Below are 27,896 nucleotides of genomic sequence, written 5' to 3' on the forward strand. Positions count from 1 at the left end.
AAGTTAGCTGTAACAAAACAAAAAAGTCATTTTCATGTCCATTTTAGCTACCAAAACAAGTAAGTGCTATGAGAAGTTTTTAGTTAATTACACATATACTTGTGTGCATATACTGTATACAGTACATAGAAAAAGAGATACTTATTTAAAGTCTAAAGTTTTTCTTGTTCCTACAGTTGATTGTTTGACCTTCATTGTTTAACATTATGTATGTGCAGAGCATGATTTGTGGCATCACAAATAGTTTGGTACAATATTGAATTTACACTAGTGTGATGTGTGGAAACTTACATACACTGCACTGAAAATTATCTTAACTGTGAGGTAGGAAACGTCTTGTGTCCAGCAGGAAAAAACTTTTGAGATGAAATATATTTATTTATGATTATGGAATTTTGAATGAGGGAGAAGGATTTATTTTTTTTGTGGAAAATTATTGGACATTGTTATTTTATTATTTTTTATCATTATTATTATTATTTGTAGTGGCAGTCTGTTCTTAACGTGAACAAAAATAATAATAAGAAGAAAATAAATGAATAAACTCAAAATCAAACGGCCACTGATGTACCTCAGGAATTAATCTTACATGGTAAAATACCATACGCCCTTCCCGATGCCTGCTGGTCCTATACCTGTTTACCTATAGAAATGAATCCACCCAAGCTGCCCAGCACCCTCAAAACAAAAGCATTAACCAGTACTCAAATTAACCAAAACAATGCTACCATTATACCATCAAACTAATTCAGTTATATTCTTCAAAACAAAGAGCAAAAACAAACTAACTAACAAACAAACATAAATTAACGTTTAATTATTAAATTCAACAGGAACAACAAATAGATCCAACATAATAATAATAATAATAATAATAATAATAATAATAATAATAATAATAATAATAATAATAATAATAATAAGTATTATTATTATTATTATTATTATTATTATTATTATAGAATTAAGTAGTTTTAACAATTTTTAATTATTGAACAGTCACATTTTTAGAAAGATGGATATCGTAATTTTACTTTAGTCTATTAAAAACTCCGACGGTTGCACGCACGACACTACACTCCTTTTTCGACCGAGTTGCTACGATACCATCTCATGATCCCGCCTCTTTTCCAGTGAAGAACGCTTCTGATTAGTCCCGGTGTTCCTGCCGTCAAGGCGCAGCAACAGCTGCAACAACAACGAAGCGGCAGTAAACCACTAACTGGACAATAACATTTGGAGTGATACGAGGTGTGGAGAGAGAAATAGTTGTGTGTTAAATTAAATAAATAAATAATTATTTAATGCACCCGACTCAGAAGCCTCACACAAAGAGGGGGCATGCTTGTAAGTTGTATCGTTTTGTTTTAATGGAGTCAGCCCTGCTAGCTTGAATTACGTTGCTGTTATCTGCGTTATGGAGCTGCTCACCATATCACTCGGGACAAAGTACTGTGCCACCCACAGTTGATGATATAATGTTAATGTGAGAGTAATGCTAAAAGTAACCTAGCTTCATAGGTTACGGTTAGTTAGCTAGCTCGTTGTAGCGTCTTTGGGTTAGTTTCTCCTCGCGGGCTGCTGAGCATACACAAAATGACTGAAGGCAATAGGCTGAAATGAAAGCTGGTACTACTTTATTTATGTACACGATCATCCCGACTAGCAGCCCAGCTTCATGACCCGAGAAAGTGAACCCATTAAAGTCCCAAAGACACCTCTTTAAGTTTTACTGGCTGTTCTTTCCAAGGTCTCAATGTAGATTCTGTCCGAGAACAGAAACACATTTTAGGGGTTGTATTTGGCTCTAGTTGTAGGAAGCTAATAACATCTTGGCAGGCATGTATAAAAATATGTTTCAAATATGTTTTTTTCCCCTTTCTCAAGCAGCTGTTGTTGATTCATCTTGTCTGACCTGTCAAAGATGGATGAAGCAATGGCCTCTCAAAGAAGGTAAAGCAGTCCAGTGAACATTAGGATATAGTGTGTTTAAATAAGGAATGTAAATGTACTTTGATAATGAGGGGTTACAAAGTGTACTTTGGCTAAAGGGCAGATGCAATGAGCTCGTAAAGGATAATATTTGACTATGAAACTTTGTTCTCTTCATGTTCTGCTGCAGCGTGACTGCTGACGTCAAGCCAGACGGTGTGAAGAACGATGTTTCAAAACCAAACCTTACAAATGAAAAGGATGAGCTCTTTTGTGGACCACAAAAGCATGACAAAGACTGTGTAAAAACAGGGGATTCACATGTTGACAAAGCATCTGAGAATTCAGTGGACGGTGGGTCTGCAGGTGGGCTGGATGAATCCGACTCGAACACAGCTCACACAGCTCAAACACACTGTTCTAATGTGCAGAAATCTAAGAGGCCCAGTTCGCCTGGTCCCCACCCTGTTAAAACAACCTGTGTTGCTGCACACTCCCCCAATCCAAAACTCACCCTATGTCTTAGTATCAGTCCGGGGAAGGGTGTAAGCACACCCAGTGATGTGGAGATGCTGAGTCCTGACAGCCCTGTCTGTAAAACGCTGCCTGTTAACAACTCTGCAGACAGGGATCGTGATGGCAGTGCTTGTGCGGAGGACTCTGGCTTTACAAAGGCTCAGGTAAAGGAAGCTCAGCAGTTTGTCAAAGACTCTGATTCTGGAGGTTTGGACAAAGAAAGAGTCAATCAGCTTGCCATGGGAACTGAAGAAGCTGAGATGGTAGAATGCAGTGGCTCATCTGATATGAGCCAGGACTTAATTGGAGGCCAGTCAGGTGCAACTTTTGAAAGGTACCTCAACATTTTCACCTCTCTGTGCAATTTTTTTTTTCATTTAGATTGTTGAATCACATTTCAAATTGTGTGTTAGCTCCACTATGCTCACAGTGTCTTCCTTTAATATTGTAGTACACTGTTCTGCTTTTGTCCTGTACAGTGTGTCATTTGCATTGCATAACATGGACAGAGGATGGCTCGGGACACCCATAGATGAGCTGAACAGAATGCCCCAGTGTGCCCCCCCTCTGTCTCACCTGAAAGTACTGCCTAACCACACTGTCACAGTCAGGGTGAGTTAGCAAACACTACATCTGTTTGTGTTCTTTATTTTTATGTGATTGTTGCAGTTTGAAAAAAACGGTGGGATTACATTTTAATGGTATTTCAATGACGAAGACAAGTGGAAGAGAGAATGTAAAAGGGTTGGTTTAGACACTGACAGTGGGAATTAGGAAAAGGGAGACAGTGCTGGGCAGATCAAAGTCCTCCTCAATGATTCCCTTAAGGCCTCTTGTCAGTAATGCTCCTATCAGACTGTGTCCTCCTCCGCTAGTCTCACAGGAAAACTGTCAGTGCTGCTGTGTAGCCACCACTTTTTTTTATAAATATGACCCAAACTTGACTCTCCCAACCAGCCCCTTAAATCAAGAGTAATATTTTTAATTACTTTTGATCAATCATGCCTTTACACAAACACCTTTTTAAGTTTTTCAGTCAGCCAGCAAAGACAGAATATATTTGTTATCTGACTTTTTTTAAGACAAGTAACAAGCTTGTATGCCCCTTATCCATGTATTCAGCTTTAAAAAAAGGCGTCACGCCAATTAAGCAATCTCATTAATTGTTTTTAAAGGAAAGGAGACTGTGGTGTTAAAGCCTGGCTGCCATTGTGAATTCCATAAGATTAGTACCATACTTTGTGTCTAGTGTTTTTTAATTTATTGCTGCTACATAAACAGCAGTTATTTGTAATTAATTTGAAAAAATAATTTTTTCACTGTTACAGACAGATCTCCTCAGAGAGGGAGAAGTCCCTGTCTCATACCCCACCAAGTTCAAAGACGCCTGGGATGATGTGTCTGTGAAGATGCCCTGCTCTGAAAAGAATCTGTTTCCTATGGAGACAGAGGTATGTGAGTTGTAGTCCTGTTCTAGTACTGCATGATATCATGCGATCCGAACATGCAGATTTAGAACAAGGTTAATTACTGCAGGAACATTATTTTAAAGTAATGTGCATTTTGTGTGTTGTGAGTTCAAATGATGCTGCAACTATAAACTCTATTGCTACATTCTGGCAAATAAATGAATGAGCAATAATTTCTTAAAGTTAAATGAGAAAAACTGAGATCCTTCTAGTGGGCCCCAAAACAAAAAGAGAAATGCTGTACAATAATCTGGCGAAATTAACTTCCTGGATTAAAAATGAGGTTACAAGCCTTGATGTTATCTTCAATTCAGATCCTAGCTTATTAACAAGGTGATGAAAACACATTTTTTTTCACCTTAGATATAGCTAAAGTACATCCATTCATCCCAAGACAACTTGCAGCTCAACTCTGCAGCTCAACACATTAGTCCAGTCTTAGCTGCTCTGCACTGGCCTCCTCTAACATTTAGAATTTACTTTGAGGTCCTTCTCCTTACATACAAAACCCTTACTATGCTAGAACCAAGTTACAAGTTATCTGCTGCTGGTTTATTTGAGGTTCCCAGCAACAGCCGAAAGAAAATTCGGGAATGTAGCTTTTGTCATCCACGCCGCCATACTATGGAACACACTACCTTTAGATATCCGTGAAGCCAGCTCGCTAAATATTTTTTAAAGAAAAAAACTTGCAACTCTGCATTTTAGCCTTTAACTAGCTTTTCTCTCAGTCTACTTCACGCAGTACTGCTCGTATGTTTTTATTTTACTCTTATTACTATTCAAGATGTACTCTATTTTATGTGTCACAGGGTGTTATACTTGTTTTTATTATATTTTATTCTTATTAATATTATTAAATGAGGTTTTTGCTCACTTTATTTTCTCATTATTATGAAGTTTTATTTTCTCATCTCATATTACAAGGGTAGTGAGGTCAGTAGTTGGTACGTTTGAGAAAAAACGGTGTGTGTGTTTTAAGGGTGTTTTTTTCCCGGGACAGCCTTGGGTTGCGCCCTACACAGATAAGACCCACAGTAAGGTTAAGCTTGAGGGAAAATGCCATGGCATAAGCTGAAAGAGGCTTATTTCGGTTCTGTTTGCTTATGGCTTCAGAGACCAAAGTGCCGATTTATGGATTATGTACAGAGGGTGAAGTACTTTCTGAGTTCTTACTTATTACGTCTCAAATTAGCACTACTGAAGTATACATTCTTTGTATTGCATTTTCTCTTTATTGTATCTTATTTCTGTTCATGTTATCAAGTGGGTTTTATTTGTTCACATTTACTTTTATGTCCTTTTTATGTCTTTCTCATGTGAAACACTTGGTGCATCTAATTTATTTTGTTGTAAAGCACTCTGAGCTGCATTTCTTATATGAAAGGGGCTATACAAATAAAGTTATTATTATCATTATTATGTTCTGTCTTGTAGGATGGAGGTGGTGTCCAAAGTCGGTGGGAGTTAATCCAAACTGCTCTGCAGGGAGGGTTCAAAAGTTCTCTGGATGTGAGGGTAAGACAGCATTGCTGGGCTGGACCGAAGTTTTCTGTCCCCAGTAAAATGACAAGACCTAAGAAAACTGCTAACTGTTCCTCTGCTTGCCCTCAGTAGTTGAAAAGCTCTGTTCTGGCTCTTCCTCCTCTCCATGATAACCTATATTGTGTTTCAGTAGATCTTTACACGCCATTAAGTTTGTAAATGAGGGACAGCAGACAGTGAATTAATGACATAAAGTTTGTTTCTTAACATTACTGTGCATGTCTGTGTAGGCATTCATCATAATTTTGGCAAAAGCTTTGATTTTCACATCCACACTAAACTGTGAGATGTCTTCCACCCAGTCAGTGTTTCTGAAAGCATTGTTTTTGGTTGTGAAATTAATCAGCTTAGTGTGGATGGAAGGCCAAAACAGTGAGGACAAGATGCCTTTTCAAGTTATTCGAATTGAACTAATCGTAGTGGCTAATTAAATAAGAATGTCCCTCTCAACTAGTATGTTGCTCGTTTGGTCAGCATTTCTTTATTGGAGAATTTCTGCTCATAAATTATTCCAATTGAACTATCACAGCAGTTTCAAAGATACAAAGTAATTCCATGAACAACCACAGGATGGCAGAGTTTGCATAGGGCGGCTGTGGCTCAGGAGGTAGAGCGGTCGTCCTCCAATTGGAAGATTGGTGGTTCGATTCCCAGCTCCTCCAGTCTACATGTCGATGTGTCCTTGGGCAAGACACTTAACCCCTAATTGCTCCCGTTGCTGTGCCAACGGTGTATGAATGCGAGTGAATGGTTAGCTCCCTTCTGATGTGCAGGTTGGCACCCTGCGTGGTAGCTGCCTGCCATCAGTGTATGAATGTGTGTGAATGGGGTGAATGAGTTGTAGTGTAAAGCGCTTTGAGTGGTCGAAAAGACTAGAAAGGCGCTATATAAGTACAGTCCATTTACCATTTGCATAGCTTGTTACAACAGGTATTAAAAGAAGACTTAGAATTTGTGATCCTACATATTCTTCTGGATTAAACCTGCTGTTAATCTGCTGCCATATGGTATCATACATTATATAAATTCATACAATTGCTATGAATATATAATTCCTAATTCTCCTCTTCAGGATGCAATACTGAGATACAACATAGCCCATGCAAAGAAATGGGACTTCACTGCCCTGAACCTTCTTTGCACAGAGGTAAGCTGCATAAAACATATGACTGTTACCTTTTTTTGTTTTCTTTAAGGGTAGGCTGGTAAACAAAACACAGCAGGAAGACAAAATGGCTTCTTAAAGTCAACTGAACATGTGTTCCCAAAACATTTCTTTAGTGTTTATCTTCATTTGAATATATAATCTTTTGAATGGGAGAGCTCAATAAAATCAAATTTAACACAATAAAGAATAAAGCAGTTGATACCAATTTAGAGTTGTTATAGCAAGGGGAGTCTGCTTTTTCTCTGTTTACCTGTAAACCCACCAGTGTGCATCGTCCCTTCCCAGCACCTGAAAGTCTCATAGGAGCAAATATATATCATACAGTTAGGACAGATGAGCGCAGAGCATGGCGGCAGCAGCTGTTGCAGGTGAACCAGGGGAATGTCTCTCCTTTTATCTCCTCTCTCTTTAACACTTGCTCAGACAAATTGGGACTATAATTACATATGTGTTGTTAGAGAAACTTTTTCCTCTGTGGGAATATGTGTGAATATTTACCTGTTTTTCATTGTTACAAAACTAGTTTTAAAATGGTTTATTATATTTAGGATTTCCAGCTACAGTCTTTTTTTTTTAAGAAGCTTATCAAATGTGAATGTTGTCTGGTTTTCTTAATTTTCTGTGATGATTAAATTTATATCTTGGGGTTTTGGACTGTTGCTCAATTAAAAACAATACATTTTATAGGAACTTGTGATGGGGATTTTTTGCTATTTGTTCAAACTCTTATTTACCAAACAATTAATCAAGACAATAGCTGGTCGATTAATCGGTAAAGAAAATAATAGTTGGTTGCAGCCCTACTCTATTACCATCCGAAGTGGCCAAAGGAAAAAAGAAGAGTCTTTGAATGGATAGCAAATCAAACTCAGCCTGAAGCCTTTAGTAACCTACATTTAATCAAAGCACTCAGTTTGTTGTCATTCTTTGTGGGTAAGTTCATTGTTGTTCTTGTTTAGAGCTACCACGAACAAGATAATTATTTTAATGGAGCTCTTACAATTAAGTGGAAGCATTTGATACATATTACAGCTCAGTCAGATATCTGATGCCTGTCCCTTCTCATCACTGATTACTTAGCTAAACACAGACCATTCCAAAATGGGCTTCTTTTTCTTCTCCTCTCTGAAATCATTTTTTAGTGTAAAGCAGTGCACTTGGTAGATCAATAGCTGCCTGAGCCATTTTATAGCTTAATCCAATTTAATTAAAAGGACCTATTAAATCTGTAAGGATGCTAAGTAAGGCCTGCAAGAAAGTTGCCCTTCCAGAAGTCTATTGCGTCAGCGGCTCGAGCTGTCCACTCACTGCCCAGAGTGAGGTATTCCCCCCCCCCCCCCCTATTTTTCACGCATTTGCTGCCAAAATTTTTTTTTAAAGAGGGGCCGTCCTAACAAGAGAAGGACAACTGAAGGTTTGAATATCAAAAGTGAACAAAAGTCAATGTTGAGCTGCAAGGATTAGTCAATTAATTGATTAGTTGCCAATTATTACATTAATTGCCAACTATTTGATAATCTATTAATCATTTGGAGTCATTCTTTAAGAAAAAAATCTTTAAGTTCTCTGATTCAAGCTCTCAAATGTAAATATTTTCTGGTTTCTTTAGTCTTTTATGACCTAACTGAATACTTTTAAGTTGTGAACTGTAGGGCAGGACAAAAGAAGACATTAGAGACATCACCTTGGGCTTTGTGAAGCAATAATCAACATTTCATTGATCAAACAAATTGATTAATTGAGAAAATAATCGACAATGAAAATAATGTTAGTTAGTTGTTAGTTGCAGCAGTGAAACAGCCATGAGAACAGGGTGTTTTATTTGAAAAATAATCAATGAATTTACATTTCTAATCAACACATACATGTGTTGAATAATATGAACAGACGCAGAATACCTACTGGTTGCAACAAGTTGATGGATGCAGGATGAAGACTCAGACCATCATGCCAACTCTTGATTATGATTAACAGCTGCCATTCAACAGCAAACATGCACCATCCTAAGTGATTTGTCTGTCACGCACATTCTAATGTAGGGAAGAATCATATGGACTGAAGTTACAGCTATTCTCTGATGCTGGGCCACACAATCTATTAATAATTGTCAGAATACATTGTCCTGCTTTTAAAAAAGAACTCATAATTTGGTGTAGTTTTTGGTGAGTTTAATCCTAACCGTTCTACTCCTGAATCAAGAACACCTTATTAAATCTAGAACAAGATGTGTGCATCACTGTGGTAATTGTCAAGAGGTACATTGCCCCTGGGCCAGTGATTGACACTCCGCTCAACGTGTAATAGCCATAGGGGGGGAAAAAGAGATATCCAAATTAGGGCTTGTCTGTAAATTGTCTTAGTGTTTCTCCCCTGCCAAATGAAACTGTCACTGTGTCACTTTCTGATAAATGTCTGAGGGCTGAGTAGGAATCCGGTCCAGGAGGAAGTACGGCTAATGTTCCAATGGAGTTCATGAACATTCAGCATCAAGATGACAACAACACACTTTTCACTCTTCTTCTCACTTCTGTGCCTTGTCACTTTTTTTCTATCTTATCTTAAAAATTAAAAAAATTCTTAAAATGTCAGTTTGTCAACCTAAAATCTTGCTCTTATAATAAATATGAAAAAAGGTTCACTTAATGCATTGAAAAACATTTTCTTGATCCCCTAAATTAAAATGTAAAAACCAAGAGTTGTTTAGTTGGAACTGCCAGGATATGAAGATAACTTGTTAGGAGCAGAATGGATGGAAGATCAGAGTGTAATCGATCATTAGCTTATGCAGCAGTAAATCTGGACTGTCCTGCTAAAACTCATACACAGTATATCGATGTGGAAGGTTAAGTTGTGTGTTACCCTTGCGGCCGGCTGCTGTAGCTGTGGAAAGGCTGGGGGGATCATCTCTCTACCCTCATCCTGCCGCATCACCAACTACCATCTATTAGTCCCACAGGAGCGCTATATGATGTCTGCCAGCTCATTACTTCTGACAGCATTTAGTCAGACCTGCTCTGCAGCCATATAAATGCCCCCCCGACCAAATCACCCAGCAAAGACTTCCTGTTGGAAATCAAACCACTCTGCCAATCTCTCTCCACAATTGGTCATTTGCATTTGGTCCAGAAGGTCCATTTAATCAGTGCGAGGTCCCCTGCTTACCTTGATAGAATAAGGCAAGTGATTGATGACAGTGACATTCGAAGCCAATACACTCATAAGTGATTGCGTTGTAAATCTGGGTCTATGATGGAATAACTGGATGTTTATTTTAGAGGGAACTGCAGATGGATGCTGAGGTAAGCTATAGGCTGAAGTATGGTTGCCTTGGCTGTGGCAGGCTCAGTGCCAGATTGATGGTAGTTTCTTCTGAAACAGGTTCTGTGTAGCGAGTAGCAGCATTTCTCTGCAGCATTTCTTCTTCTTCTTTCACTTCTGAAGTGAAGTGCAGGGTTGGAATTATTGATATCTGAGGAGAACCACATAACAACAATAACCCTCTGTTATCTTTACCGACACTGATTCTTCTTGTTGGATATGAGACAACTGAGTGTTTTTCCTCAGATATTGGTTACTGTTATTGGACTCACTGCCAAACCTTTATTATAACATTTCAACTTTTAATGAAGTCGTTGGCTGCTCCTCATGTATTTCTTTTTCTAAACTATACCAAACCATAAAAAATGAATGCACAGTTAATGGAGAAAACAACATGGCTCGATCAGCTCTGACATTTCTTATTATTCTATTTTATATTTATAAAAAAAAATTTATAGACAATGTGGGGATGGACTGTTGATAGGACTGTTTAAAAATGTCCATAGTTGTAGTTTTGTCATAACTATCTACTGTATATAAAATAGCGTATGACTGATATATTATATATATTTGAATTTTAATGTAAACTTATAAGAAACAAACAAAAAAGCAACATTTTGAAAGGTTTTAATTAAATGTCTGTTGTGATATAAACTATTAGCAAGGTAAAAATGAATAAATGTGTCACTGGGTTGCAACTTGAATTGATTTTACTTAACATTTGTGTTGGAAAAACCAGTTGTATTACACACTAATGTCAGTTCAGATCTAATCAGTCACTCTGGCTGCTGAGTCTGAGTAACTGCCTGCCTAACTAGGCAGTCAGCTCCACAGAGATATCCCATTTAACAATATTTCCCTCTTTTTTCCTTCTCTCCAGTTTCTTGAGCATGCTGAGGTTCAGCATCTTTTTGAGTCCGTTTTGCCAGACATGGTTGAGCTAGCACTCACTGCTCCCAGCCTCTGCACGATGGTAAGTGTAGTTTTGCATTTTTTAATCTGCACAGTCTGTTTAGGGAGGGGGAGGGAGGAGAGAAAGAGGTTTAGATGGTGGATGTTGTGCAGGAGCAGCTCATGAGTTACAACTTTCAGATAATAAATGCCCCTTTTTGGATCCATATCAAGAGCTGCTTCATTAGAAAAGAGGGCAGAGAGAGGAGAAGTCTGTCTCATGTCCTGTCATCCATCTGATGTGTTATGCTTGTGCACTTGAGGAACTTACTTTTTGCATTCAGTGCTGCACCAAACCAGGGCTTGTTATGAATTTAAAATCTAGTCTCTTCTAGTTTGATAAAATAAAGAGAGCAATGTATTTTGGGAATGTAGAGTTTGATATCACTCCCATCAAAGCTAAGAGACCCTCTTCTTTTATTCACATTAAATGGAGCTCATCCATATCACAAATCTTTTAAATGTCATCTCTATTTGTCTTCATTTTCCTTCTCTGTCATCTATTCGTCGTGATGTACAAATTCCAAGATTGCTATTTTTGTAATTCAGTTATCTATTTCAGAGCTCTCAGTTCAATTCAATAAAGGTGACTCAGCTCTCTCTCCGGGCAGGAGACCACAGTCAGAATGTCATGGATGCTCAGGTGGTGGTGGGGTGTTTCTGGTACAGTTCTCCTCTCAGAAAACCATCATTTGTAGCAGTTGGATAAGCTTCTGGTCTCTCTCCGCTTCGTTTTTGCTGTATTAAGCGTCACGGCTAATCTTTAAGTGTGTGTTATTAGAGCTGGTATTGATCTGCTAACTGGGCAGCCTTGGTAGGCTCTTTAGCCCTAATCAGTGAAGATAGATGGGGCCCGTGTGCCTGACTGAGCGAACCTAGGGGAGAGCAGGAAAACCACGACCTTAATTACTACCACCCATTTACTTAATGGAACTCCCTTTGTCTCTCCTGTTTGCTAGATTGCTAAGCTAATCATCTACCCCCATTAGCCCTCAGATCTACAGTATTGCACCCACGTAACGTTATGTTTCTTCAGCGTCTCTCCTCATTTCCCATTCTGATCTCCAGTCCCTCAGTCTTTGTCTCTTTGCTTTGACACCACACCTATACTCTCTCCTATGTTTTTATTGGGATTTAATTTTCTATTTTCTCTCTTGTTCTCTTTCTAGCCAATCCCCCTGCTGAAGTCGCGGATGAACCATTCCCTGACTCTGTCTCAGGAGCAAATAGCCTGTCTTCTTGCCAACGCCTTCTTCTGTACATTTCCCCGACGCAACTCTCGCAAGTCAGAGTACTGCAATTATCCCGAGATCAACTTCTACAGGTAAAGGCACACTATCCCCTTGCAGATAGACATACAACAATGATCAGTAAGCTCACTAAAGTAATTGAGTGGGCTGCAGTCGTTAGTTTTTTATACACAAAATGAGATATGCCCCTTGAGTCTTTTGCTGAGTCCCTTTGCAAGACATTACCTTAAGCAGGAGTCTGAGTAGATCTTTGCAGACTCAGATATTGATCCTGATATAGACTCAATGGTGTAGCCCAAATCTCCATGCTTTAAGAAGAATAAGTGAAGTTTACTATGCAGTCAATCAGGAGCCAGATTGGACTCATTATACTTGTTGTAGTCCTTGGTGACTGTGGAACAACATGTTTCCAAGCCTTTATTGGCATTATTACCGGGGTTAGTTTTCATTAGTGTTTTTCTTAATGTTCTTAATTTTGTAATTTTGGCATTGAAAACAATTAAGGATGTATATTATCATTTTCACAATTAATTAAAACTATGTGTTACAGCCTCTCTGTTTTCAGTGATTCTACCTTTCAGAACAAACTAAACTTATTTCCATAAGGGGGCACTACTGCCTTAAAAACCCCTAATAGGTGCATCTGATGTTTTTACTCAGCTAATAAGTGCAAGTCCAATACAGCACTGGAGTTTAAAGGGTCTTTAGCTGTTGCATGTAGTTGGGTCTTAGGAGTTAACCTACTGTCTATCTGGCTGTTCAACACAGTCACAACATTGTTTAAAAAAAAAAAAAAAATTCTTTATTAATGACTGCAGGTTTAACAGACATTTTCAAGATCTATTCACATTTCCATACGTTTGACATTCTATTGTTTGCTATTACCCTACATTTCTAAAATTTTGGAGAAACTGGTTCTAAAACATCTTCTGCAAGCTCTCTTAATAACAACAGCATTTTAGAGAACTTTCAATCTGGATCTTGCCAGCTGCATAGCACTGAAACAGCTCTTCCAAGGGTTACCAGTGACTTATTATTGGCTGCAGACTCTGGACACTGCTCTGTACTGGTGCTGCTTAACCTTGGCACAGCATTTAATACCACTGATCACACTATGCTAATTAGTAGACTTTAGGGTTGGGTGGGCATTTGTGGGACGGCCGTGGAGTGGCTCTCCTCCTATCTGTCATTCAAAAAATGTTATCTCTCAGTTGATTCATTCATATCTTCAGCTGCACAGACAACATGCGTCATACCTCAAGGATCAATTTGCTCTGACTTCTGCTTTTAAATCCTGTCTTAAGACATTTTTACAGAGTTGCCTTTTCACCTAAGTAGTCTTATTTGTTTACATAATACAGCTTTGTTGTGTAACTAACTGATTTTAAGTTTAATAGCTGGATTTGCTTACCTTTTCAATTATTTTTTTTGTAAATGTGTTTGCTCCTAGCTTGAAAAGAGATAAAGTTGTTATTATTATTATTATTAACATTATTAAGAGATAGTTGAAAACTTCTTGTTTTTAATATTGCATACTGTAACTGCCCGTGTCACCTTATAGACTAGACAGAAAGTCGTGAACACTGTGTTTTTGTTGTGTTATTTGTGTGGGAGTGAGTTACAGAGTGTAGGATTATTAAATTGGTGTTCTCTGTTTCTATCTACTCAGAAGCAGTGGTCTGTTGAGAGAGCCTTGGATGGCTAATTGAAACAAATTAATGTTTTGACAGACTGTGTTAAGGTATACTGTCTACTCACTGAATCTCTGGCTTCTCACAATCTTGACTTTTTGAGGCTTTTACACTGTTGTACACAGCATCTGCTGTTTTCTGGTGGGATTTTTTTTTGTCATCTCACAGATGATAATGGTTAGAAAGTGGAGATGATGTCTGCTGGTGAGGTGGAGGTTGGTAATAGAGTTGGTAATAAATGAGATTTTGTTACCAGCTCTATTACTGTACTTACGGACTGTAGCCACCTCAAACTAGACATAGTCCAGATTTTGTCTCAACTCAATTTCCGTGAGGCACTTTCTCCTCATTAGTGACGTGAAATAACTTCCGGTCTTGTTGCCTAACATACTCGGACATGTCAGTTTAGTTTTACCTCATTATGATAGTGCTTATGCTCTTTGCAGGACATGAAGGGTGTAATTTTGATATTCCCTGCAATCTGCATCGGTCCTAACTGCTATCTTGCAGTCTAATTAGCCATATGCTCTCCCTTGGGGGTTGTGCTATATTATTTTATGAATCCCAGTGATGGTAATATTGATCATCTCTGATTTGCTTCACGTTCCTGTCGTTATCTCCCTTTTTTTTAAAATCTGAACCTTAATCGTACTCTCGCAATCAGTCATCCGTATGAGTGCATGATATCTGTCTCCACATCGAATGTTAGTGGCGGGCTAAGTAAAGAGGCCCTTGTAATAATGTAAGCATTGATTCCAGTTGTAAGGCTGGCTTTTTCTGACCCACGCCAGCACGTGGTTGCAGGCGCTCCGGTCTGCCTTCACTTTCAGCATTTCTGCCTGCAGTGAAATACAGGAAGGAGCAAGAGGAGAAATAAAAGTCTTGGTGTCTCTGAGAAGATGAGACAAGACAACCAGTGCAGTCTAAAATGGGCCATGGATCGTTACTGGCCCTCCCTTTTCCCCTGTAATTGAGGGAGTGTCCGTCACTTTGCTTATCGGCTACAGTAGCGCTCTATTTTGGACAGGCAGAGCAGCAAGCAATTTGCTGATTGCTGTTTTGGCAGAACTGTCAAGGTTTGTCCTGCGTTAAGTGATGGATAGATTCGAGGGGCAGGAAAAAAGGCAGAGACTTATCTCTTTAGCTTGTGTTTTCCTCTGCTTGAGAGGAAAATGACATAGGAAAAATGTTTTAACAATTTGATCAACAGTGAAAGCCCATTATTAAGAAATAAAATCCTCTGTTTTTGTTTGTGAACAGAGTGACCATTGGGTGGCCTAGCTCATTTGCAAGAAAACAGCCCAGTTGGTAATTGGAAACCTTGTTTTCTGGTTCACCTTATATAGTAAATAAGGTTACAGCGCATAAGAAAATAAATTGAACATAAGTATTGCTTCATTATATTTTGTAACTATATCTTTCATAATTAGTTGCTCCTCTCAACAAGGTATATAGTGAAAATCTCAGACAGATCTAGCAGTGGTTCACTTACACTCTCTCATAGGTGGGTTGGCGGGCTTCTTAGAGCATTAGTAAGGAATTAAAATGGGGAAAAACATGTTTTATATGCAAGAATGGCCTTAAATAGTGTCTAACAGAAGGGCTTTTAGTGCATTACATTATTAAATTCATTTCCCCCCTATGTTTTTATTTCTCCACTGCTCTGGGTAGAAAGTGGTAGGAGGGAAAGATGAATGCACAACTGTGATTAGTCATCAGATTAGGTCACTTTTAATGGAGAGAGAGCACCAGTATGGGGTGAATTAAGCTGTCCACCCAATGCTCTCTCTTTCCCTCCTCCCTCCATCCTAGTTTTTATGGTAACTGAAGAACTGAAACAGGGCCTCAGGCAGTGCCATTGTATGAAGGATGGAGGTAAATGGGAGAGACATCGTGCCAGTTTGAAAGCTTGACCTCACTCATGACTAGCTGTAGCATGCTTGTGCAGCGAGCTACAGATAATGACCCTGAGTGGAACATGAAAGCCTCTCATCTGCTAAAATGTAACACATCATTTTATTTAATATATAAAAAATAAAATTTAAGACAAAAGTTGGCATTTTCTTGGCTCAGAGAGTTTCAGATGTACTACTTTAGAAAGTCAGTAACCTACACAACTCTTTTTTGCTTTCTTTTTCAGGTTGTTTGAAGGCTCCTCACCAAGAAAAATCGAGAAATTGAAAACCCTTTTCTGTTACTTCAGGAAAATTACACAGACCAGTAAGCATTTAGAAATGTGTTGCAATTATTGCTTCTCTCAATGTTTTTCAGTGTATGAACATTTTTGAATATGTTTTTTTTTTTTAAGGGCCCAAAGGTCTGGTGACATTCGCAAGACAAGTACTGAACAATCCACCAAACTGGGAAAGGTATTACTCTCTGCTTTGATTTAATGATTTACTTAATGTAATTAATTACAAATATTTGTCTCATAATCCTTAGATAACTATTCATATTAAGGGAGATATGTTGTCCAAATTAGTCAAATATTAATATTTTGGTCCAGAAAATATTCTTTTTATATTTATTGACACTCCAAATGTAGTCAGGTTGTATCTAAACATCCTCTATCATGCCCCATAAAACTTGGTTGAACAATTTTGAATTGTGTTGGTGTTCTCTAAGCAGACTAAAGTACAATCAGACAACATCAACCCAACATCAGAGTTGTTTTGCTGCCTTGAGAGATCTTGCTAGAAGAACAACATGATGGCAGAAATGTGCCATTGTGTACAACCAAATCAACATGGGGAATTAAGGGTTTGGTCTTTTAGTGGCCCAGACAAAGCTCAGACTTTAATCACAATGAAACTTTCTGAAATGATGAACGCTTCACAGATGCTTCACAAATACTCCCCATCCAACTTTGTCTCACTAAATCCCAAATTTGTGATGTGCGGATCTTATCCAAGGAGGTTAAAGACGGTGAAGCTCTTGCTCCAAAAAAAGGTTCCTACGAAATAATGACTAGAAAAGCTTGATCAGATATGTATAATTTGATTTTATTCCAATAACTGTAGAAGCATTGTTTCCTGACCTTTCTTTCCTTCATGTGTACTACCCCAACAAATACTAATTAACCTCATGTCTTAGATATTAGAATAAGTGATATTTCTATTAAACCTCTAGATTTGTTTTCAGCACATGCACATTTTGTTGTGACTTTCTCCCTTTACCAATAAATGCATATATTTGTGTAATTACTCTTTGGTGAAGGGGCATAACTGTAAGTTTTACCATCTTTTTTTTTTTTTTTTTAGCTCCCAGACTCAGCTGACACGCCTACATATCACTTGTGAGGGGACGATTGAGGATGATGGATATGGGATGCTGCAGGTAGGGTTTCTGTACAGTTTTCCCAAGTACATTAGTTATTACCTTGGCAGCATAATAAAAATCTGATCCCCTGCTAGTGTCTGTCTCTCACTCATGGTGAGAATCTTCTTCCTTTTTTGTAAAAGTGGAACAACAAACTCAGTGTCAAGATTTCTGGTTTTGAGTGTCAGATTTGATGTAGCATGCCTGTTTGGCAACTGTTCCCATTGTGAAACCTAACAAACATGAACCAAAACATGCCTTCTGTCCAGCTTTCAAAAGTCAAATAGACTCTATTGCTCGTCTGAGTCCAACACCTTCAGCTCAAAACTGGGTGTATGATTTTTGTGCGTATCTGTGTAGGTTATTGGCTCTCTATCTGTCTCCTCTGATTCGCCCCTCTCCTCGTGCACCTCAGTGTATCAGGGTGCATTTTTTTTACTCTGGCTGACAGCTTATGTATACACATGAGTAGCTTAGAGAGGCAAGGTTCGGAGGAGAGGACCCTAGGGTGGGAGATGAGGGAGAAGGAGGCACATGGAGGGAAAGATGACGAGGGTGAGCCAACTCACTGGGGTGACCTGGTGTGCCAGGAGTCCTGCAGGCGGATTGATGGCTACCCTTAGCAGGCCGGGCACTGGCTATGTGTTGAGTTTCGATAGGGCAGAGTGGGCTGTCATTCTGTCAGGAGGTGAGATTGAAGGGTGAGGGGGTGAGGTTCGGGGTGAACGAGTGAAGGAGGTGAAGAAAACATACACACATGCACACACAAACACGCTTGCTGTCACAGATTGACGTTGCTGTGGGCCAGTGAGCAGAACCCTCACCCCCTGACAGACTGTTTAAATAGCAGCACTGACTGATTGAATGGGCTGTCCTCTTATCCATGTCACAAAAACAAGAAGTGAAGCCCCAGTATCCCTTCAAAATATTCCCTACATTTAAACAAGAGTCCCAACAAGCAGCTATAGATCTCCAGTGATCTGAACAGTAATTTGTCTTCGTGTTAATGTTATTTTAGGTGTAATAGTAACCCCTTATAAGGAATGCCAACTCATTGACATCCAATATTAAAAATACTGGAAGTCTGTAACCATTGGAGGTGATTTAGTATAACTGCTCTCCTCGCCTTTAGTTGTACATTTTATTGGTATTTGAACTATCTCTTTAGTTTTTATAGAATTCATTTCCTTTGCTACGATTTCCTGATTTGATTATTTCCAAGCAGGAAGCAGCTTTATGATCCTTAGACATTTATCTGTATTAAATGACCACAGTGGGTGAAAGATAATGAGGAGACACTAATAGAGTAATTTGTTAAGTAGAATAATAATAGAAGTGACAGTAGTCAAACCTCACAGTTCATCTCAACTGCATTAAATGTATAGGACAAAGGGCAATTTATTAACATCAGGGATTCAGAGTTTGTTTTGTCTGTCTCATTATGAACTGCACACCAGGCGCAAATTTATTTCAATAAATGAAACTTAAATTAAAAAGGAGAACGTAAAAGAGATAACATAATTCTAGAGAACCGAGGAATTGTGCCATTAATTACTATAATTTAGTTGGTTTTTTTTTTACTAGGTGGATTTTGCTAACAGGTTTGTCGGCGGTGGAGTCACAGGACATGGACTGGTCCAGGAAGAAATCAGGTTCCTTATCAACCCAGAACTCATTGTCTCCCGCCTCTTCACTGAAGCCTTGGAATACAACGAATGCCTAATCATCACAGGTAGGTTGTCACACACACACATGCTGGGCTTCCAGCCATTAATTCTTGTGCTTTATGAACAGACTTTTACTTAGTTTTTGCTGTGAGCTCAGAGGTTTCAATAATCTTTCATTTGAGTAAACATGTTCCTTCTTCGCTTGCTGTCTCTCTATCTACACTTCATCATACATTGAAAAATGGGATTTAACAGAAATGTATCGCCTATATAGGTAGAATTCTGCCTTTGGATTTTAAAGTAGTCTAATATCAATATAAAAAATGTAGTAGATTAAAAAAAATAAGTTGTGCAGTGAGCTTAGTCACCAATTCTTTTTGGGATTTCCTAGACCAATTGTCTGATTTGGTTACTTCAGGATTGCCTCTGCACACACAGCTGTTTGCAACTTAGAAACACATGGGATGAGAGTCATTAACGTAAGGTATAATGCTGTACAAGATGGACCGATAAATCTGCAATGAGGGAGTAGAGTCTAAAAGCCAATAGATCTATGTTTCAACTCTCATCTATCAGGGCAGTGTTAAAAGAATAGACACTGCATGAACAAAATGACTTTCCTTCATAGAGTTTGTGAGATCACCCTTGGGGACCAAGAGGAGGCCGCAGGGCAGAACCAGATTTCACACATATCTTACCTGACCCAAGAGTGCTAAGGCATCCAACAGCAGGTGCTGGAGAACATGGTTGGGAGATAGGTGTCTGGGATACTCTGTCTTTTGCCCCACCACTACAGCTTGGACTTAGATCAGCATCACAAATGGATGGATACACGATTATTACAATTCTTTGTTTCTGTTCTTGGTTCTATAGTTCTCGTAACACGCTCACAGAAGAAAATGGCACTCTTAGAAACATCTTTGTGGTGTCTCCCACTTAGTAGCACACACAGACACACATATGAAAAACAAGATATTAAGACAGGCAGTGTTTCCACCTGGTTAAGACACAGTGCTCGTTGGCCACAGGATGCATGGAGCAGAGCTGTTGTAGAGCAGACACATTGCTTACATGGTAGATATTTTTCAATGCTATTATCTACTAGTTAGCATTTTGTGGATCAATAGTTACAGAAAATGTATTTTGGTCATAAAAGACCAGAGAGAGGGTTTCTAGTTTTAGTAGTGCTGTATTGCAAATTTCCCCATTGTGGGACTAATAAATGAATATCTTATCTTATATCTTAATATCTAATGTTAGGAAGGGTTAGTTCCTTTATACACACTAGTATAGTGTATATATTTACCCTTTATACACACTAGTATAGTGTATATATTTACACGCAAGAAGCAAATATTAATAACATCTAAATGGAGTCAGTAACCCTGTATATATAGTCCTATCACACTTTGAATGCACTGAATCTAATGCATTTCCTTGCCATGTTGTGTATTGGACCTTGCATTGCTTGATATTTTGGTATTTTCCTCCTTCCTTACACATCTGTGTATCACACATGTCTCTGCTCAAGTAGAACTAGAGTCTCCACAGACTATATCTGTGGTCCTTAGTACAGAGGGCTAAACACACAGGGCTCATTGAACCCCCCTCCCCTTCCATCAGGTCCAAAGGTAAATCCATCGCATTGATTCACTTGGGACTGCCCAGTTATCCTTCATTTCTCTCCAGCAGAATTGCTCTATTTTTCAACCTCCAACTCACTCTGCTTCGGTCAACCTGTCTAAATGTTCTGCCCTCTCACCTGCCTCCCTCCCTCCTCTTCCTCTGACCAGCTTACCGTTTTTCCTTCCTATTAGCTGTACCCCGCCCCCCATTGGTCACACGAAAGGACCAACGCAGATTAAGATCATGGAGGCGAATACTAAATACTGGTAGCCTTTTCTGCATTTATATTTGTTGGGGTTTACATAATATAAAGGCTGGTACCATTTAAATCAATCAAATACAAAACATAGCTTTAAATTAACCTTCCTTTCCTTTTTACCTCATTGCACCCTCACCGTCCCTTGAAACAGTCTTGATGAATTAATCACTTGATTTATGACCACATCATATTTGTTTTATTGCCACTTTATCTAGCTATCATACTGTATTAAAACTAATATTCAACAGCCTCTTGTCCTGTTTTGGAGCTTGTATTTCACTTGGACATAAAGCCTTCTGTTTTGCCTTTGATGACACAAGAAGCATCATTATCCTGTTTGATGAACCCATCCTCTTGACATGAGGACATGTATTATAACTTGGCTGTATGTACATTAGACATCTGCGTTCCCAGATGTCTGCACTTGATTGATTCTTTTGCTTGATTCTTCTTTGAACCTGTGGAGTGCATACGGACAAATAAAGAGCTGACAGGGCTGTCTGCTACTGCACATTTCTTGGTTCTTCTAGGCTTGTTGTGAACAGCAGAGTAGCCAAAGGAAGAGCCCTTGACTCCAGTAATGTCACCAAACAAACAAACACAACCAGTTCTGTTCAGTAACTAAAAAATCGACTTACTCTTAGCAAGTCATGCAATGGCGCCGTGTTGTCTTGTTGTCTAACAATCGTCTCGCCTAAGTCACCTTCAGCGTCCCCCTCCCTATTTCCCATCATCCTGCCTCCCTCCCTCTTTCCCTCCTCCTCCTCTCCACTTAACTTTATTACATTTGGACAGAAAGGAATTTATAACCGAACTAAGGTCATCGCTCCACTAATGGAATGGGCCAGTTACGGCATACATTTATTAAAATCTTGGACAATATTCCTTGCACGCACATAGTCTTTCCTCTTTAAAAATGTTTCTAGACTCTTTATCTTTTCCTCTCTCCCTGTTATTCCTCTTCTATTTACTTAATCACATTTCTTTGTCTTCAGAGGTGTCCTGACACGCGTCTTTCAAGACATTTGGAACTGAAACGTCATATCAGTTTTTTGTCCATAGGCGTTTTTAGATCGGAAGGTAGATTGCTCCAATGTAATCTAGTGATGGACGCCTGTATGCCAGGATGCTGTCATGGGCAGTTGCCAGGATAAATAGGATCAAGGTGAAGGAGGAGGGAAGAAGAGGACGGCTCTGCTGATGAGGAGAGCGATATGAGCAGCCTGTTCTTTGACGTTAGGAGTCGCTCATGTCGTAGAAATTACTTCATTTGACAGGCTGGACTTGTGATGTCATTGTTATGATTAAAAATAAAAATCAGCTAAGCCTTTTCTCTGCATAGAAACATATTTCTCATTTACCCAATTGTACTGTCAATGGTGTTTTATACCCTGGCTCCAGTACAGGTCATGTACTTGAGTCCTGCTTGATCATAAAAAGGCACGAAAAAATCATCGTTCACACTTGGACTTTAAGTTTGTTTTTACAGTTGAAGCGCAGGTTGACGATACATGCTTGAAATTGAATCAAGTAAATGAAAAGACAGTAAAAACCTGCTTTTTATTCATGGATTTCAAGTGTTACTTGCAAAAAAAGGAAATTCAGCTTTGCTCTGGAAATGTTTTTAGCTTTTCTAGTTATGGACTATGGACTATAAAACTCTAGTGGCACATTAACCTCCTACATTGTGTTACTCACATGTTTAACTCCTGCTGTTCATTAAAGAATGGTGTAACTACCTCATACCAAAAATATGATGTATGGAGCTTTTTAAAGGTATCATTTTAATAACAGATGTGTGTTACCTCGTCAGTGAATGCAGAATACGATCTTGTGGCGTTTCATGTTTTGCAAGCTAATGTTGGCTCCTTTTTTCTAACCATTTCTTCTTGTTATGGCTGAAAGCTTTTCATTTCAAACTCCAAAGCAGATTACTTATTAAATCAATGGCCTTTACTTATGACAATCCAATACACGCTGATACTATGTACTCACATGTGGAGCACAGAAAGCACTAAATTTGATTTAAGACATAAGGCGCTGAAACAGATTTAGGACCACTGTGTGCTCTGACTGCTGAATACTTAATAATGTCATTTTTTCTTGTTCTGCAGGTACTGAACAGTACAGTAAGTATTCTGGCTATGCTGAGAGTTACAAATGGAAAGACAACTACAACGATGAGACTCCCAGGTATTTTTCTTACATTGTACTATGTCATTATTTTTCTCTGATCATTTGAAGCCAAAATCTTAAATCCAATACTAAAAAGTTGGAGGAGAGACCGATTTTAAGTCATCCTGCCCCTCATTTATTTTCTTTCATTTCCAGGGATGACTGGCAGAGACGATGTACAGAGATCGTGGCTATTGATGCTCTTAAATACAGGCACTTCTTAGAACAATTTCTCCCTGAAAAGATGAGCAGAGAACTCAACAAGGTGAGAGAGATGTCCCAGTCCATGTTTGAAACCGTGATCGAGAAAATCCAGTAAATATGTGCTTATGCTCACATACAATGTTACTTACTCTCCAAACAGATGTGCCCTAGTGAAAGTGCACAATTAACCTATACAATACAGCTTCAATTCTTGGTACCTTCCCAAAGATGTTATTGTCAGTAGATGATAGATAATGCCGTACATGACAGATATTCTTGATATACAGGTTTTTTTATTTATTTAAGCCTATGGTGTTGAACTTTGACTTATCGTCAGATACTACCTGCAACAATGTTAATTAAGGGGCCAGTGATCTGTAAGATCATTACATTTAGCTCAGGGCTATCAACAGCTTATCTGACCGTGCTAGACAGCGACTTTATACAGTTGTATTACTGTCATTAAAGCTGTTTATTATACACCTGTATGCTTTGTTTAATTTAAAACATGCCTTTTTTGCCTTTAAAAAAAAATGTGATAATAGTTCAGCCTTGTGCTTTTTTGATGCCAAGCTCACAGGAAACCCACTGAAGTGAAAACTTTACTACCATATTGTTTTTAGTACAGCACAGTCTTTATCTCATTTTAAATTCCAATCCATCATGAAAATATATTGCTAAAGTTTATCTTGTGGCTTTTTCCTCCTCACCTTCACTTCCTCCTGCTCTCCCAGGCGTACTGTGGATTCTCCCGAAATAATGCTAACAGCAAGCACCTCTCTGCAGTAGCCACAGGCAACTGGGGCTGTGGAGCGTTCGGGGGAGACACACGACTTAAAGGTATCACTGACTGAATTAAAAATATGCTTCCAAAATAAAGGAGGGAAGAAAAAGGCTGTGTATGCTTAACTGTTGTATGTAAAAATGAATGTAGAATTTAGACTATGGATTCTCAAGCAGGAGGTAAATAGCAGTAGGTCAGGCAGGATTCACCCATTAATTTGCACTTTCTGACTCTCCGTACTTTATGTAAGCCCCTGCCGAAAGACATTCAGCTTTCCTTTTTATCTACTGCACAGCACAGTCACAGACTCCAGTTTACTCAAAACCCCTTCTGGTCAATTAGTAGCTCTCCCAGGGTGTCACTCATCCGTTGCTTCCCTGCATTTATTGATCAGCTGACACACATTTATGTTTTCCATTAAAAGGGCGATTGATTACAGGGAAGGGAAACCATAAATCCAGGCTTATGCAGGTCTCTGTGGGCTTACATAACATCACTCTTCATAAGCAGGGGCCCCCTTACTGTCCCCTTGAGTGCTACACGCTATACATTTTAGCCAGTTGTTGACACATTTTCATAAACTTAGTTATTTTATACTAATGCTACAAGTTACTGCTCTGTTACGTGCAAATTCATGGAGAATGCTAAAAACACCTCTCCCATAAATGTCCTGTATTACGAATGCAAATGAATGTTTTGATATGGGAGTTACATTTCTGTGTTATATCTATGTGTATAGTGTCATTTAGAATTGAATGTGTTAATTTTCCTTTGCAGCTCTCTATGAATAGATCCACTGGACTCGTCAAAGTCCCTGAGGATGATATTAGCTTCCGGGGACCCCCGCCCATTAGCCCTGGAATTAGCATAGCGGGTATTTTTAGAAGGCAATAACTGTATGTTACATTAAAGTCCCCGGAGCTGACATGAGACGCGGTAGTTACATAAGACCGAGCTGTTTTGTTGTAAAGATTACAGACCTTTTGCAAATGATGGTTTGCTGTGTGTGTTCATTAATCTGGAATCAATATGCATTCTGTTAAATATTTAAAATGCTTAAGACCTCATTTGCAAAGGCTAAAAGATTGAATGCTGTTGACGAGGCACTGCTACTCGTGGTGGATTATTTACTGTTCTGATACACATTGACTCCGTCACTCGTGTTCTTTTCTGCCAGAGGCCGTACCTTATTTGGCTTATTGACCAATTAATTAGTTTCGACCACTTATTTGGTCAATTACATGTTTGTTATTTCATTCTGAAATTGAAGGGTACTAATGTTGCTTATACTATGTTTTAGTGTTGCCTGAATTTTCACAAAAGCTTTCTCCTTTCTTTATTAGCGCTCATTCAGTTGATGGCCGCCGCAGAGGCTGGGAGAGACGTAGCGTACTTCACCTTTGGAGATGCGCAGCTTATGAGAGATGTTCATAGCATGCACACTTTCCTCACAGAGAGACAAGTCACCGTCGGTAAGACTAACACACAAAAGCAAAAATGTTTTTGTCTTTCCTTTTTTTGAGGGTGTCTGAGCTGCAGCTATCATCTTGTTAAAATCAGCCCTGCATATGTTGAGCTCTTACAGTAGATTACATAATGAATAGGATTGAGATTGCTGGGCTCTTGAGGCTCGTACAGCAGGTGGAGGTTGTCCTTGTTGGCGTCATTACGGGCACAGTATGTATAAATAACAGAACACAGTCCATCTGTATGTTAAGTTATTCCACCTTATGGACCATCTCTGTTCCTCAGCTCATCCATTCAGCCTCAGCTGCAGAGTGGATTACTGCCTGAACTGACCCCAGTCTCTCCCCTCCCCCTCTTTTCATTTTTCTTCTGTTGACATTTATTGAAGCCTTTCAGAGAAATTCCCCTCCAGCCATCCATTTCCTAAAGTGGAGCTACAGAGAAAAAGCTCACGGCTTGTGTGCGCGTGTATGTGCGCTTGATTTATAAATGAGCCTGAGCTGGCTTTCATTTTTCTTACTTTTTTCTGTTGCAATTTCGTTCTCTCTTGCTTGTTCAACCTGTTTGTTCTTTTTGTCTATTTCTCTCAAATCCTGTTTTATCTCCCTCCATATTTCTTCCCTGTCTTGACCCCTATATCATACCCTCCCACTGTCTGTCTTCCTCTCTCTATATCCCACTCTCTCCCCACTCTTCTTTCCCATCCCAGGGAGGTTGTACAGCCTTTTGAACCAGTACTCCAGTGTGGTTTGCAGGAACTGCCGCACGAGTCGACCTGACATCAGTCTCTACAGTTTCATCTTCGAGAACATCTCCTCCACCGCGACCACTGATGCCTCGAACTCCACCGGGGATCCTGGGATGTCCCCTGTAACATCAGACTCTCATTAACAAGGGGAGAGCTGCAACCTAACCTCCCTCCCCTTCTCTGTCTCGCTGTGTAAAAGAGACTCCAGGTTTAGAAACCTTGGTCTTGTGCTTACAATCACTCTTTCTCTTACACACACTCCCTTTAAGTTTGTGATCCCAACACACAAACTACCAAAACACAGTTTTGCCTTTCTCGCTGGTGGTATTATAGGAGCCTCGTAGTATGTCACCACACGTGGTAAAATGCTTCAGACTTATAGCAATAGTAAATACTGGTTGCTGGTAGGCCTTTTTTTAGTTTAAATGTGATGTGGAATTTTTTTGTTCTTACACACTTATGTTTGATGAAACCCAAATATGGCCAAATATTCTTCATATGCATGGTTGTGGACACTTTTCACTCTTGATAATCCAGGATATGATAATCCTTCCTGGTTATCTTGTCTTATATTGTGTTTGCTTCTTTTTTTTTGGATGAGTTGTCTTCTCTATTTACCATATACCCAGGCAGTGGAGAGGATCCTGTATGCAGAGAGACGTTGAGATGCCATACTGTAGTCTATGCATGGGTAACATTTATTTATCAAATACTCTACAAATATATGCTGCTCTTTTATATCTCTAGGATGTCTAGGTTAAACACTCATATTGTCCTTAATGTTTATTTTAATTTGAGTCAAAACAATCAATAAAATGGTCAGAATCATAACAGATGAAAAATACGTAATAAGTAATTTACGGTCAATTTCATCTTTATTCATCTTTGAATAAATTCAAAGTTAAGCACAGTATTCAAACTATGTACAAATAAAGGGGTAGCAGATATAGAAAGAATTGCATGCAAAATTTTTACATAACATTTACTTTGGGGATGCAGTTTTGTTTTTTTATTATTTTCTGTATTTTGATTGATGGTATGGGTACTATTTAATGATGGTTTCATAAATAGATTAAAAAGCTGTAAATGTATTGCATAGTAATGTACTTTAGGTTTTTAAGTTGTACTCTTTATTATAATTTCTTAATTAAAATATATCCTGTTAAAATTGTACATCTCTGCTCAAGTCAAGGAAATGTGCTTTATTGCTAAATGACTAAAATAATGTCAAGGGACCATTCTGCAGTACGCTCACTAGTTGTTTTCGTCACATCAGGGTAATTGAATTATTCTTAGATTATCTAGAAATAACTGATTTTATTGCAGGCTCCTCTAATCGTGCCTTGGCACCACAGATTTGTGACTTAATTTTATGAAATCATACATTATTTAATTATTTGAAATGTGATTTTTGTGATAGCTCCCGGACCTCGGGCTCGAAGACAAATTTAATTCTGCCTCCAAACATGCTTTATTAGATGAATTAGTGTTCCTAAATAACCTCATGACGTGGACTTCCATAAATGGGTTTGTAGGCTTGGCTAGGGTAAGTGGATTATCTGCTTCTCCGCCCTCTGCACTGAACCTGGCATTGCCCAAATGAGCTGTGGACTCCTGTGCAAAGTCAATTTGGTTACAGTACAGTAACTGTTGATGGCTGCAGTGAGCTGGGGTCATACTGGGTCACCTAGGCATGTACTTTATTTAGGTTACTGGCACTTCCTGAATTAAATCTGACGTTTATTTGGATACTGAACATTGAACATGCCGAGCAGTTCCTACAAATGAATAACTTTAATCAACAACAA

At 38.8% G+C, this 27,896-nt stretch overlaps 1 protein-coding gene across 4 annotated transcripts; it reads left to right on the forward strand.

Annotated features, from left to right (window-relative positions):
- The first annotated feature begins 1,186 nt into the window (after positions 1–1,186).
- Positions 1,187–27,252, forward strand: parga (poly (ADP-ribose) glycohydrolase a). Of its 4 annotated transcripts, none has more exons than XM_062430827.1 (18): positions 1,187–1,251; positions 1,891–1,953; positions 2,123–2,782; positions 2,928–3,060; positions 3,777–3,899; positions 5,355–5,435; positions 6,535–6,609; positions 10,829–10,921; positions 12,069–12,223; positions 15,981–16,060; positions 16,149–16,209; positions 17,101–17,176; positions 18,743–18,890; positions 22,825–22,903; positions 23,042–23,150; positions 23,824–23,929; positions 25,217–25,345; positions 26,050–27,252. In XM_062430827.1, the coding sequence occupies exons 2-18, from the start codon at positions 1,925–1,927 to the stop codon at positions 26,229–26,231; spliced, it is 2,319 nt and encodes a 772-aa protein (XP_062286811.1). In that variant the 5' UTR covers positions 1,187–1,251; positions 1,891–1,924; the 3' UTR covers positions 26,232–27,252. The 4 variants fall into 4 exon arrangements, with proteins under 4 accessions (XP_062286811.1, XP_062286810.1, XP_062286809.1 ...); XM_062430826.1 differs by having other exon boundaries at positions 1,201–1,347; positions 1,888–1,953; XM_062430825.1 differs by having other exon boundaries at positions 1,201–1,347.
- Positions 27,253–27,896: the final 644 nt, after the last annotated feature.

The sequence above is a fragment of the Scomber scombrus genome, chromosome 12, assembly GCF_963691925.1.
Source record: "Scomber scombrus chromosome 12, fScoSco1.1, whole genome shotgun sequence".
Taxonomy (NCBI): domain Eukaryota; kingdom Metazoa; phylum Chordata; class Actinopteri; order Scombriformes; family Scombridae; genus Scomber; species Scomber scombrus.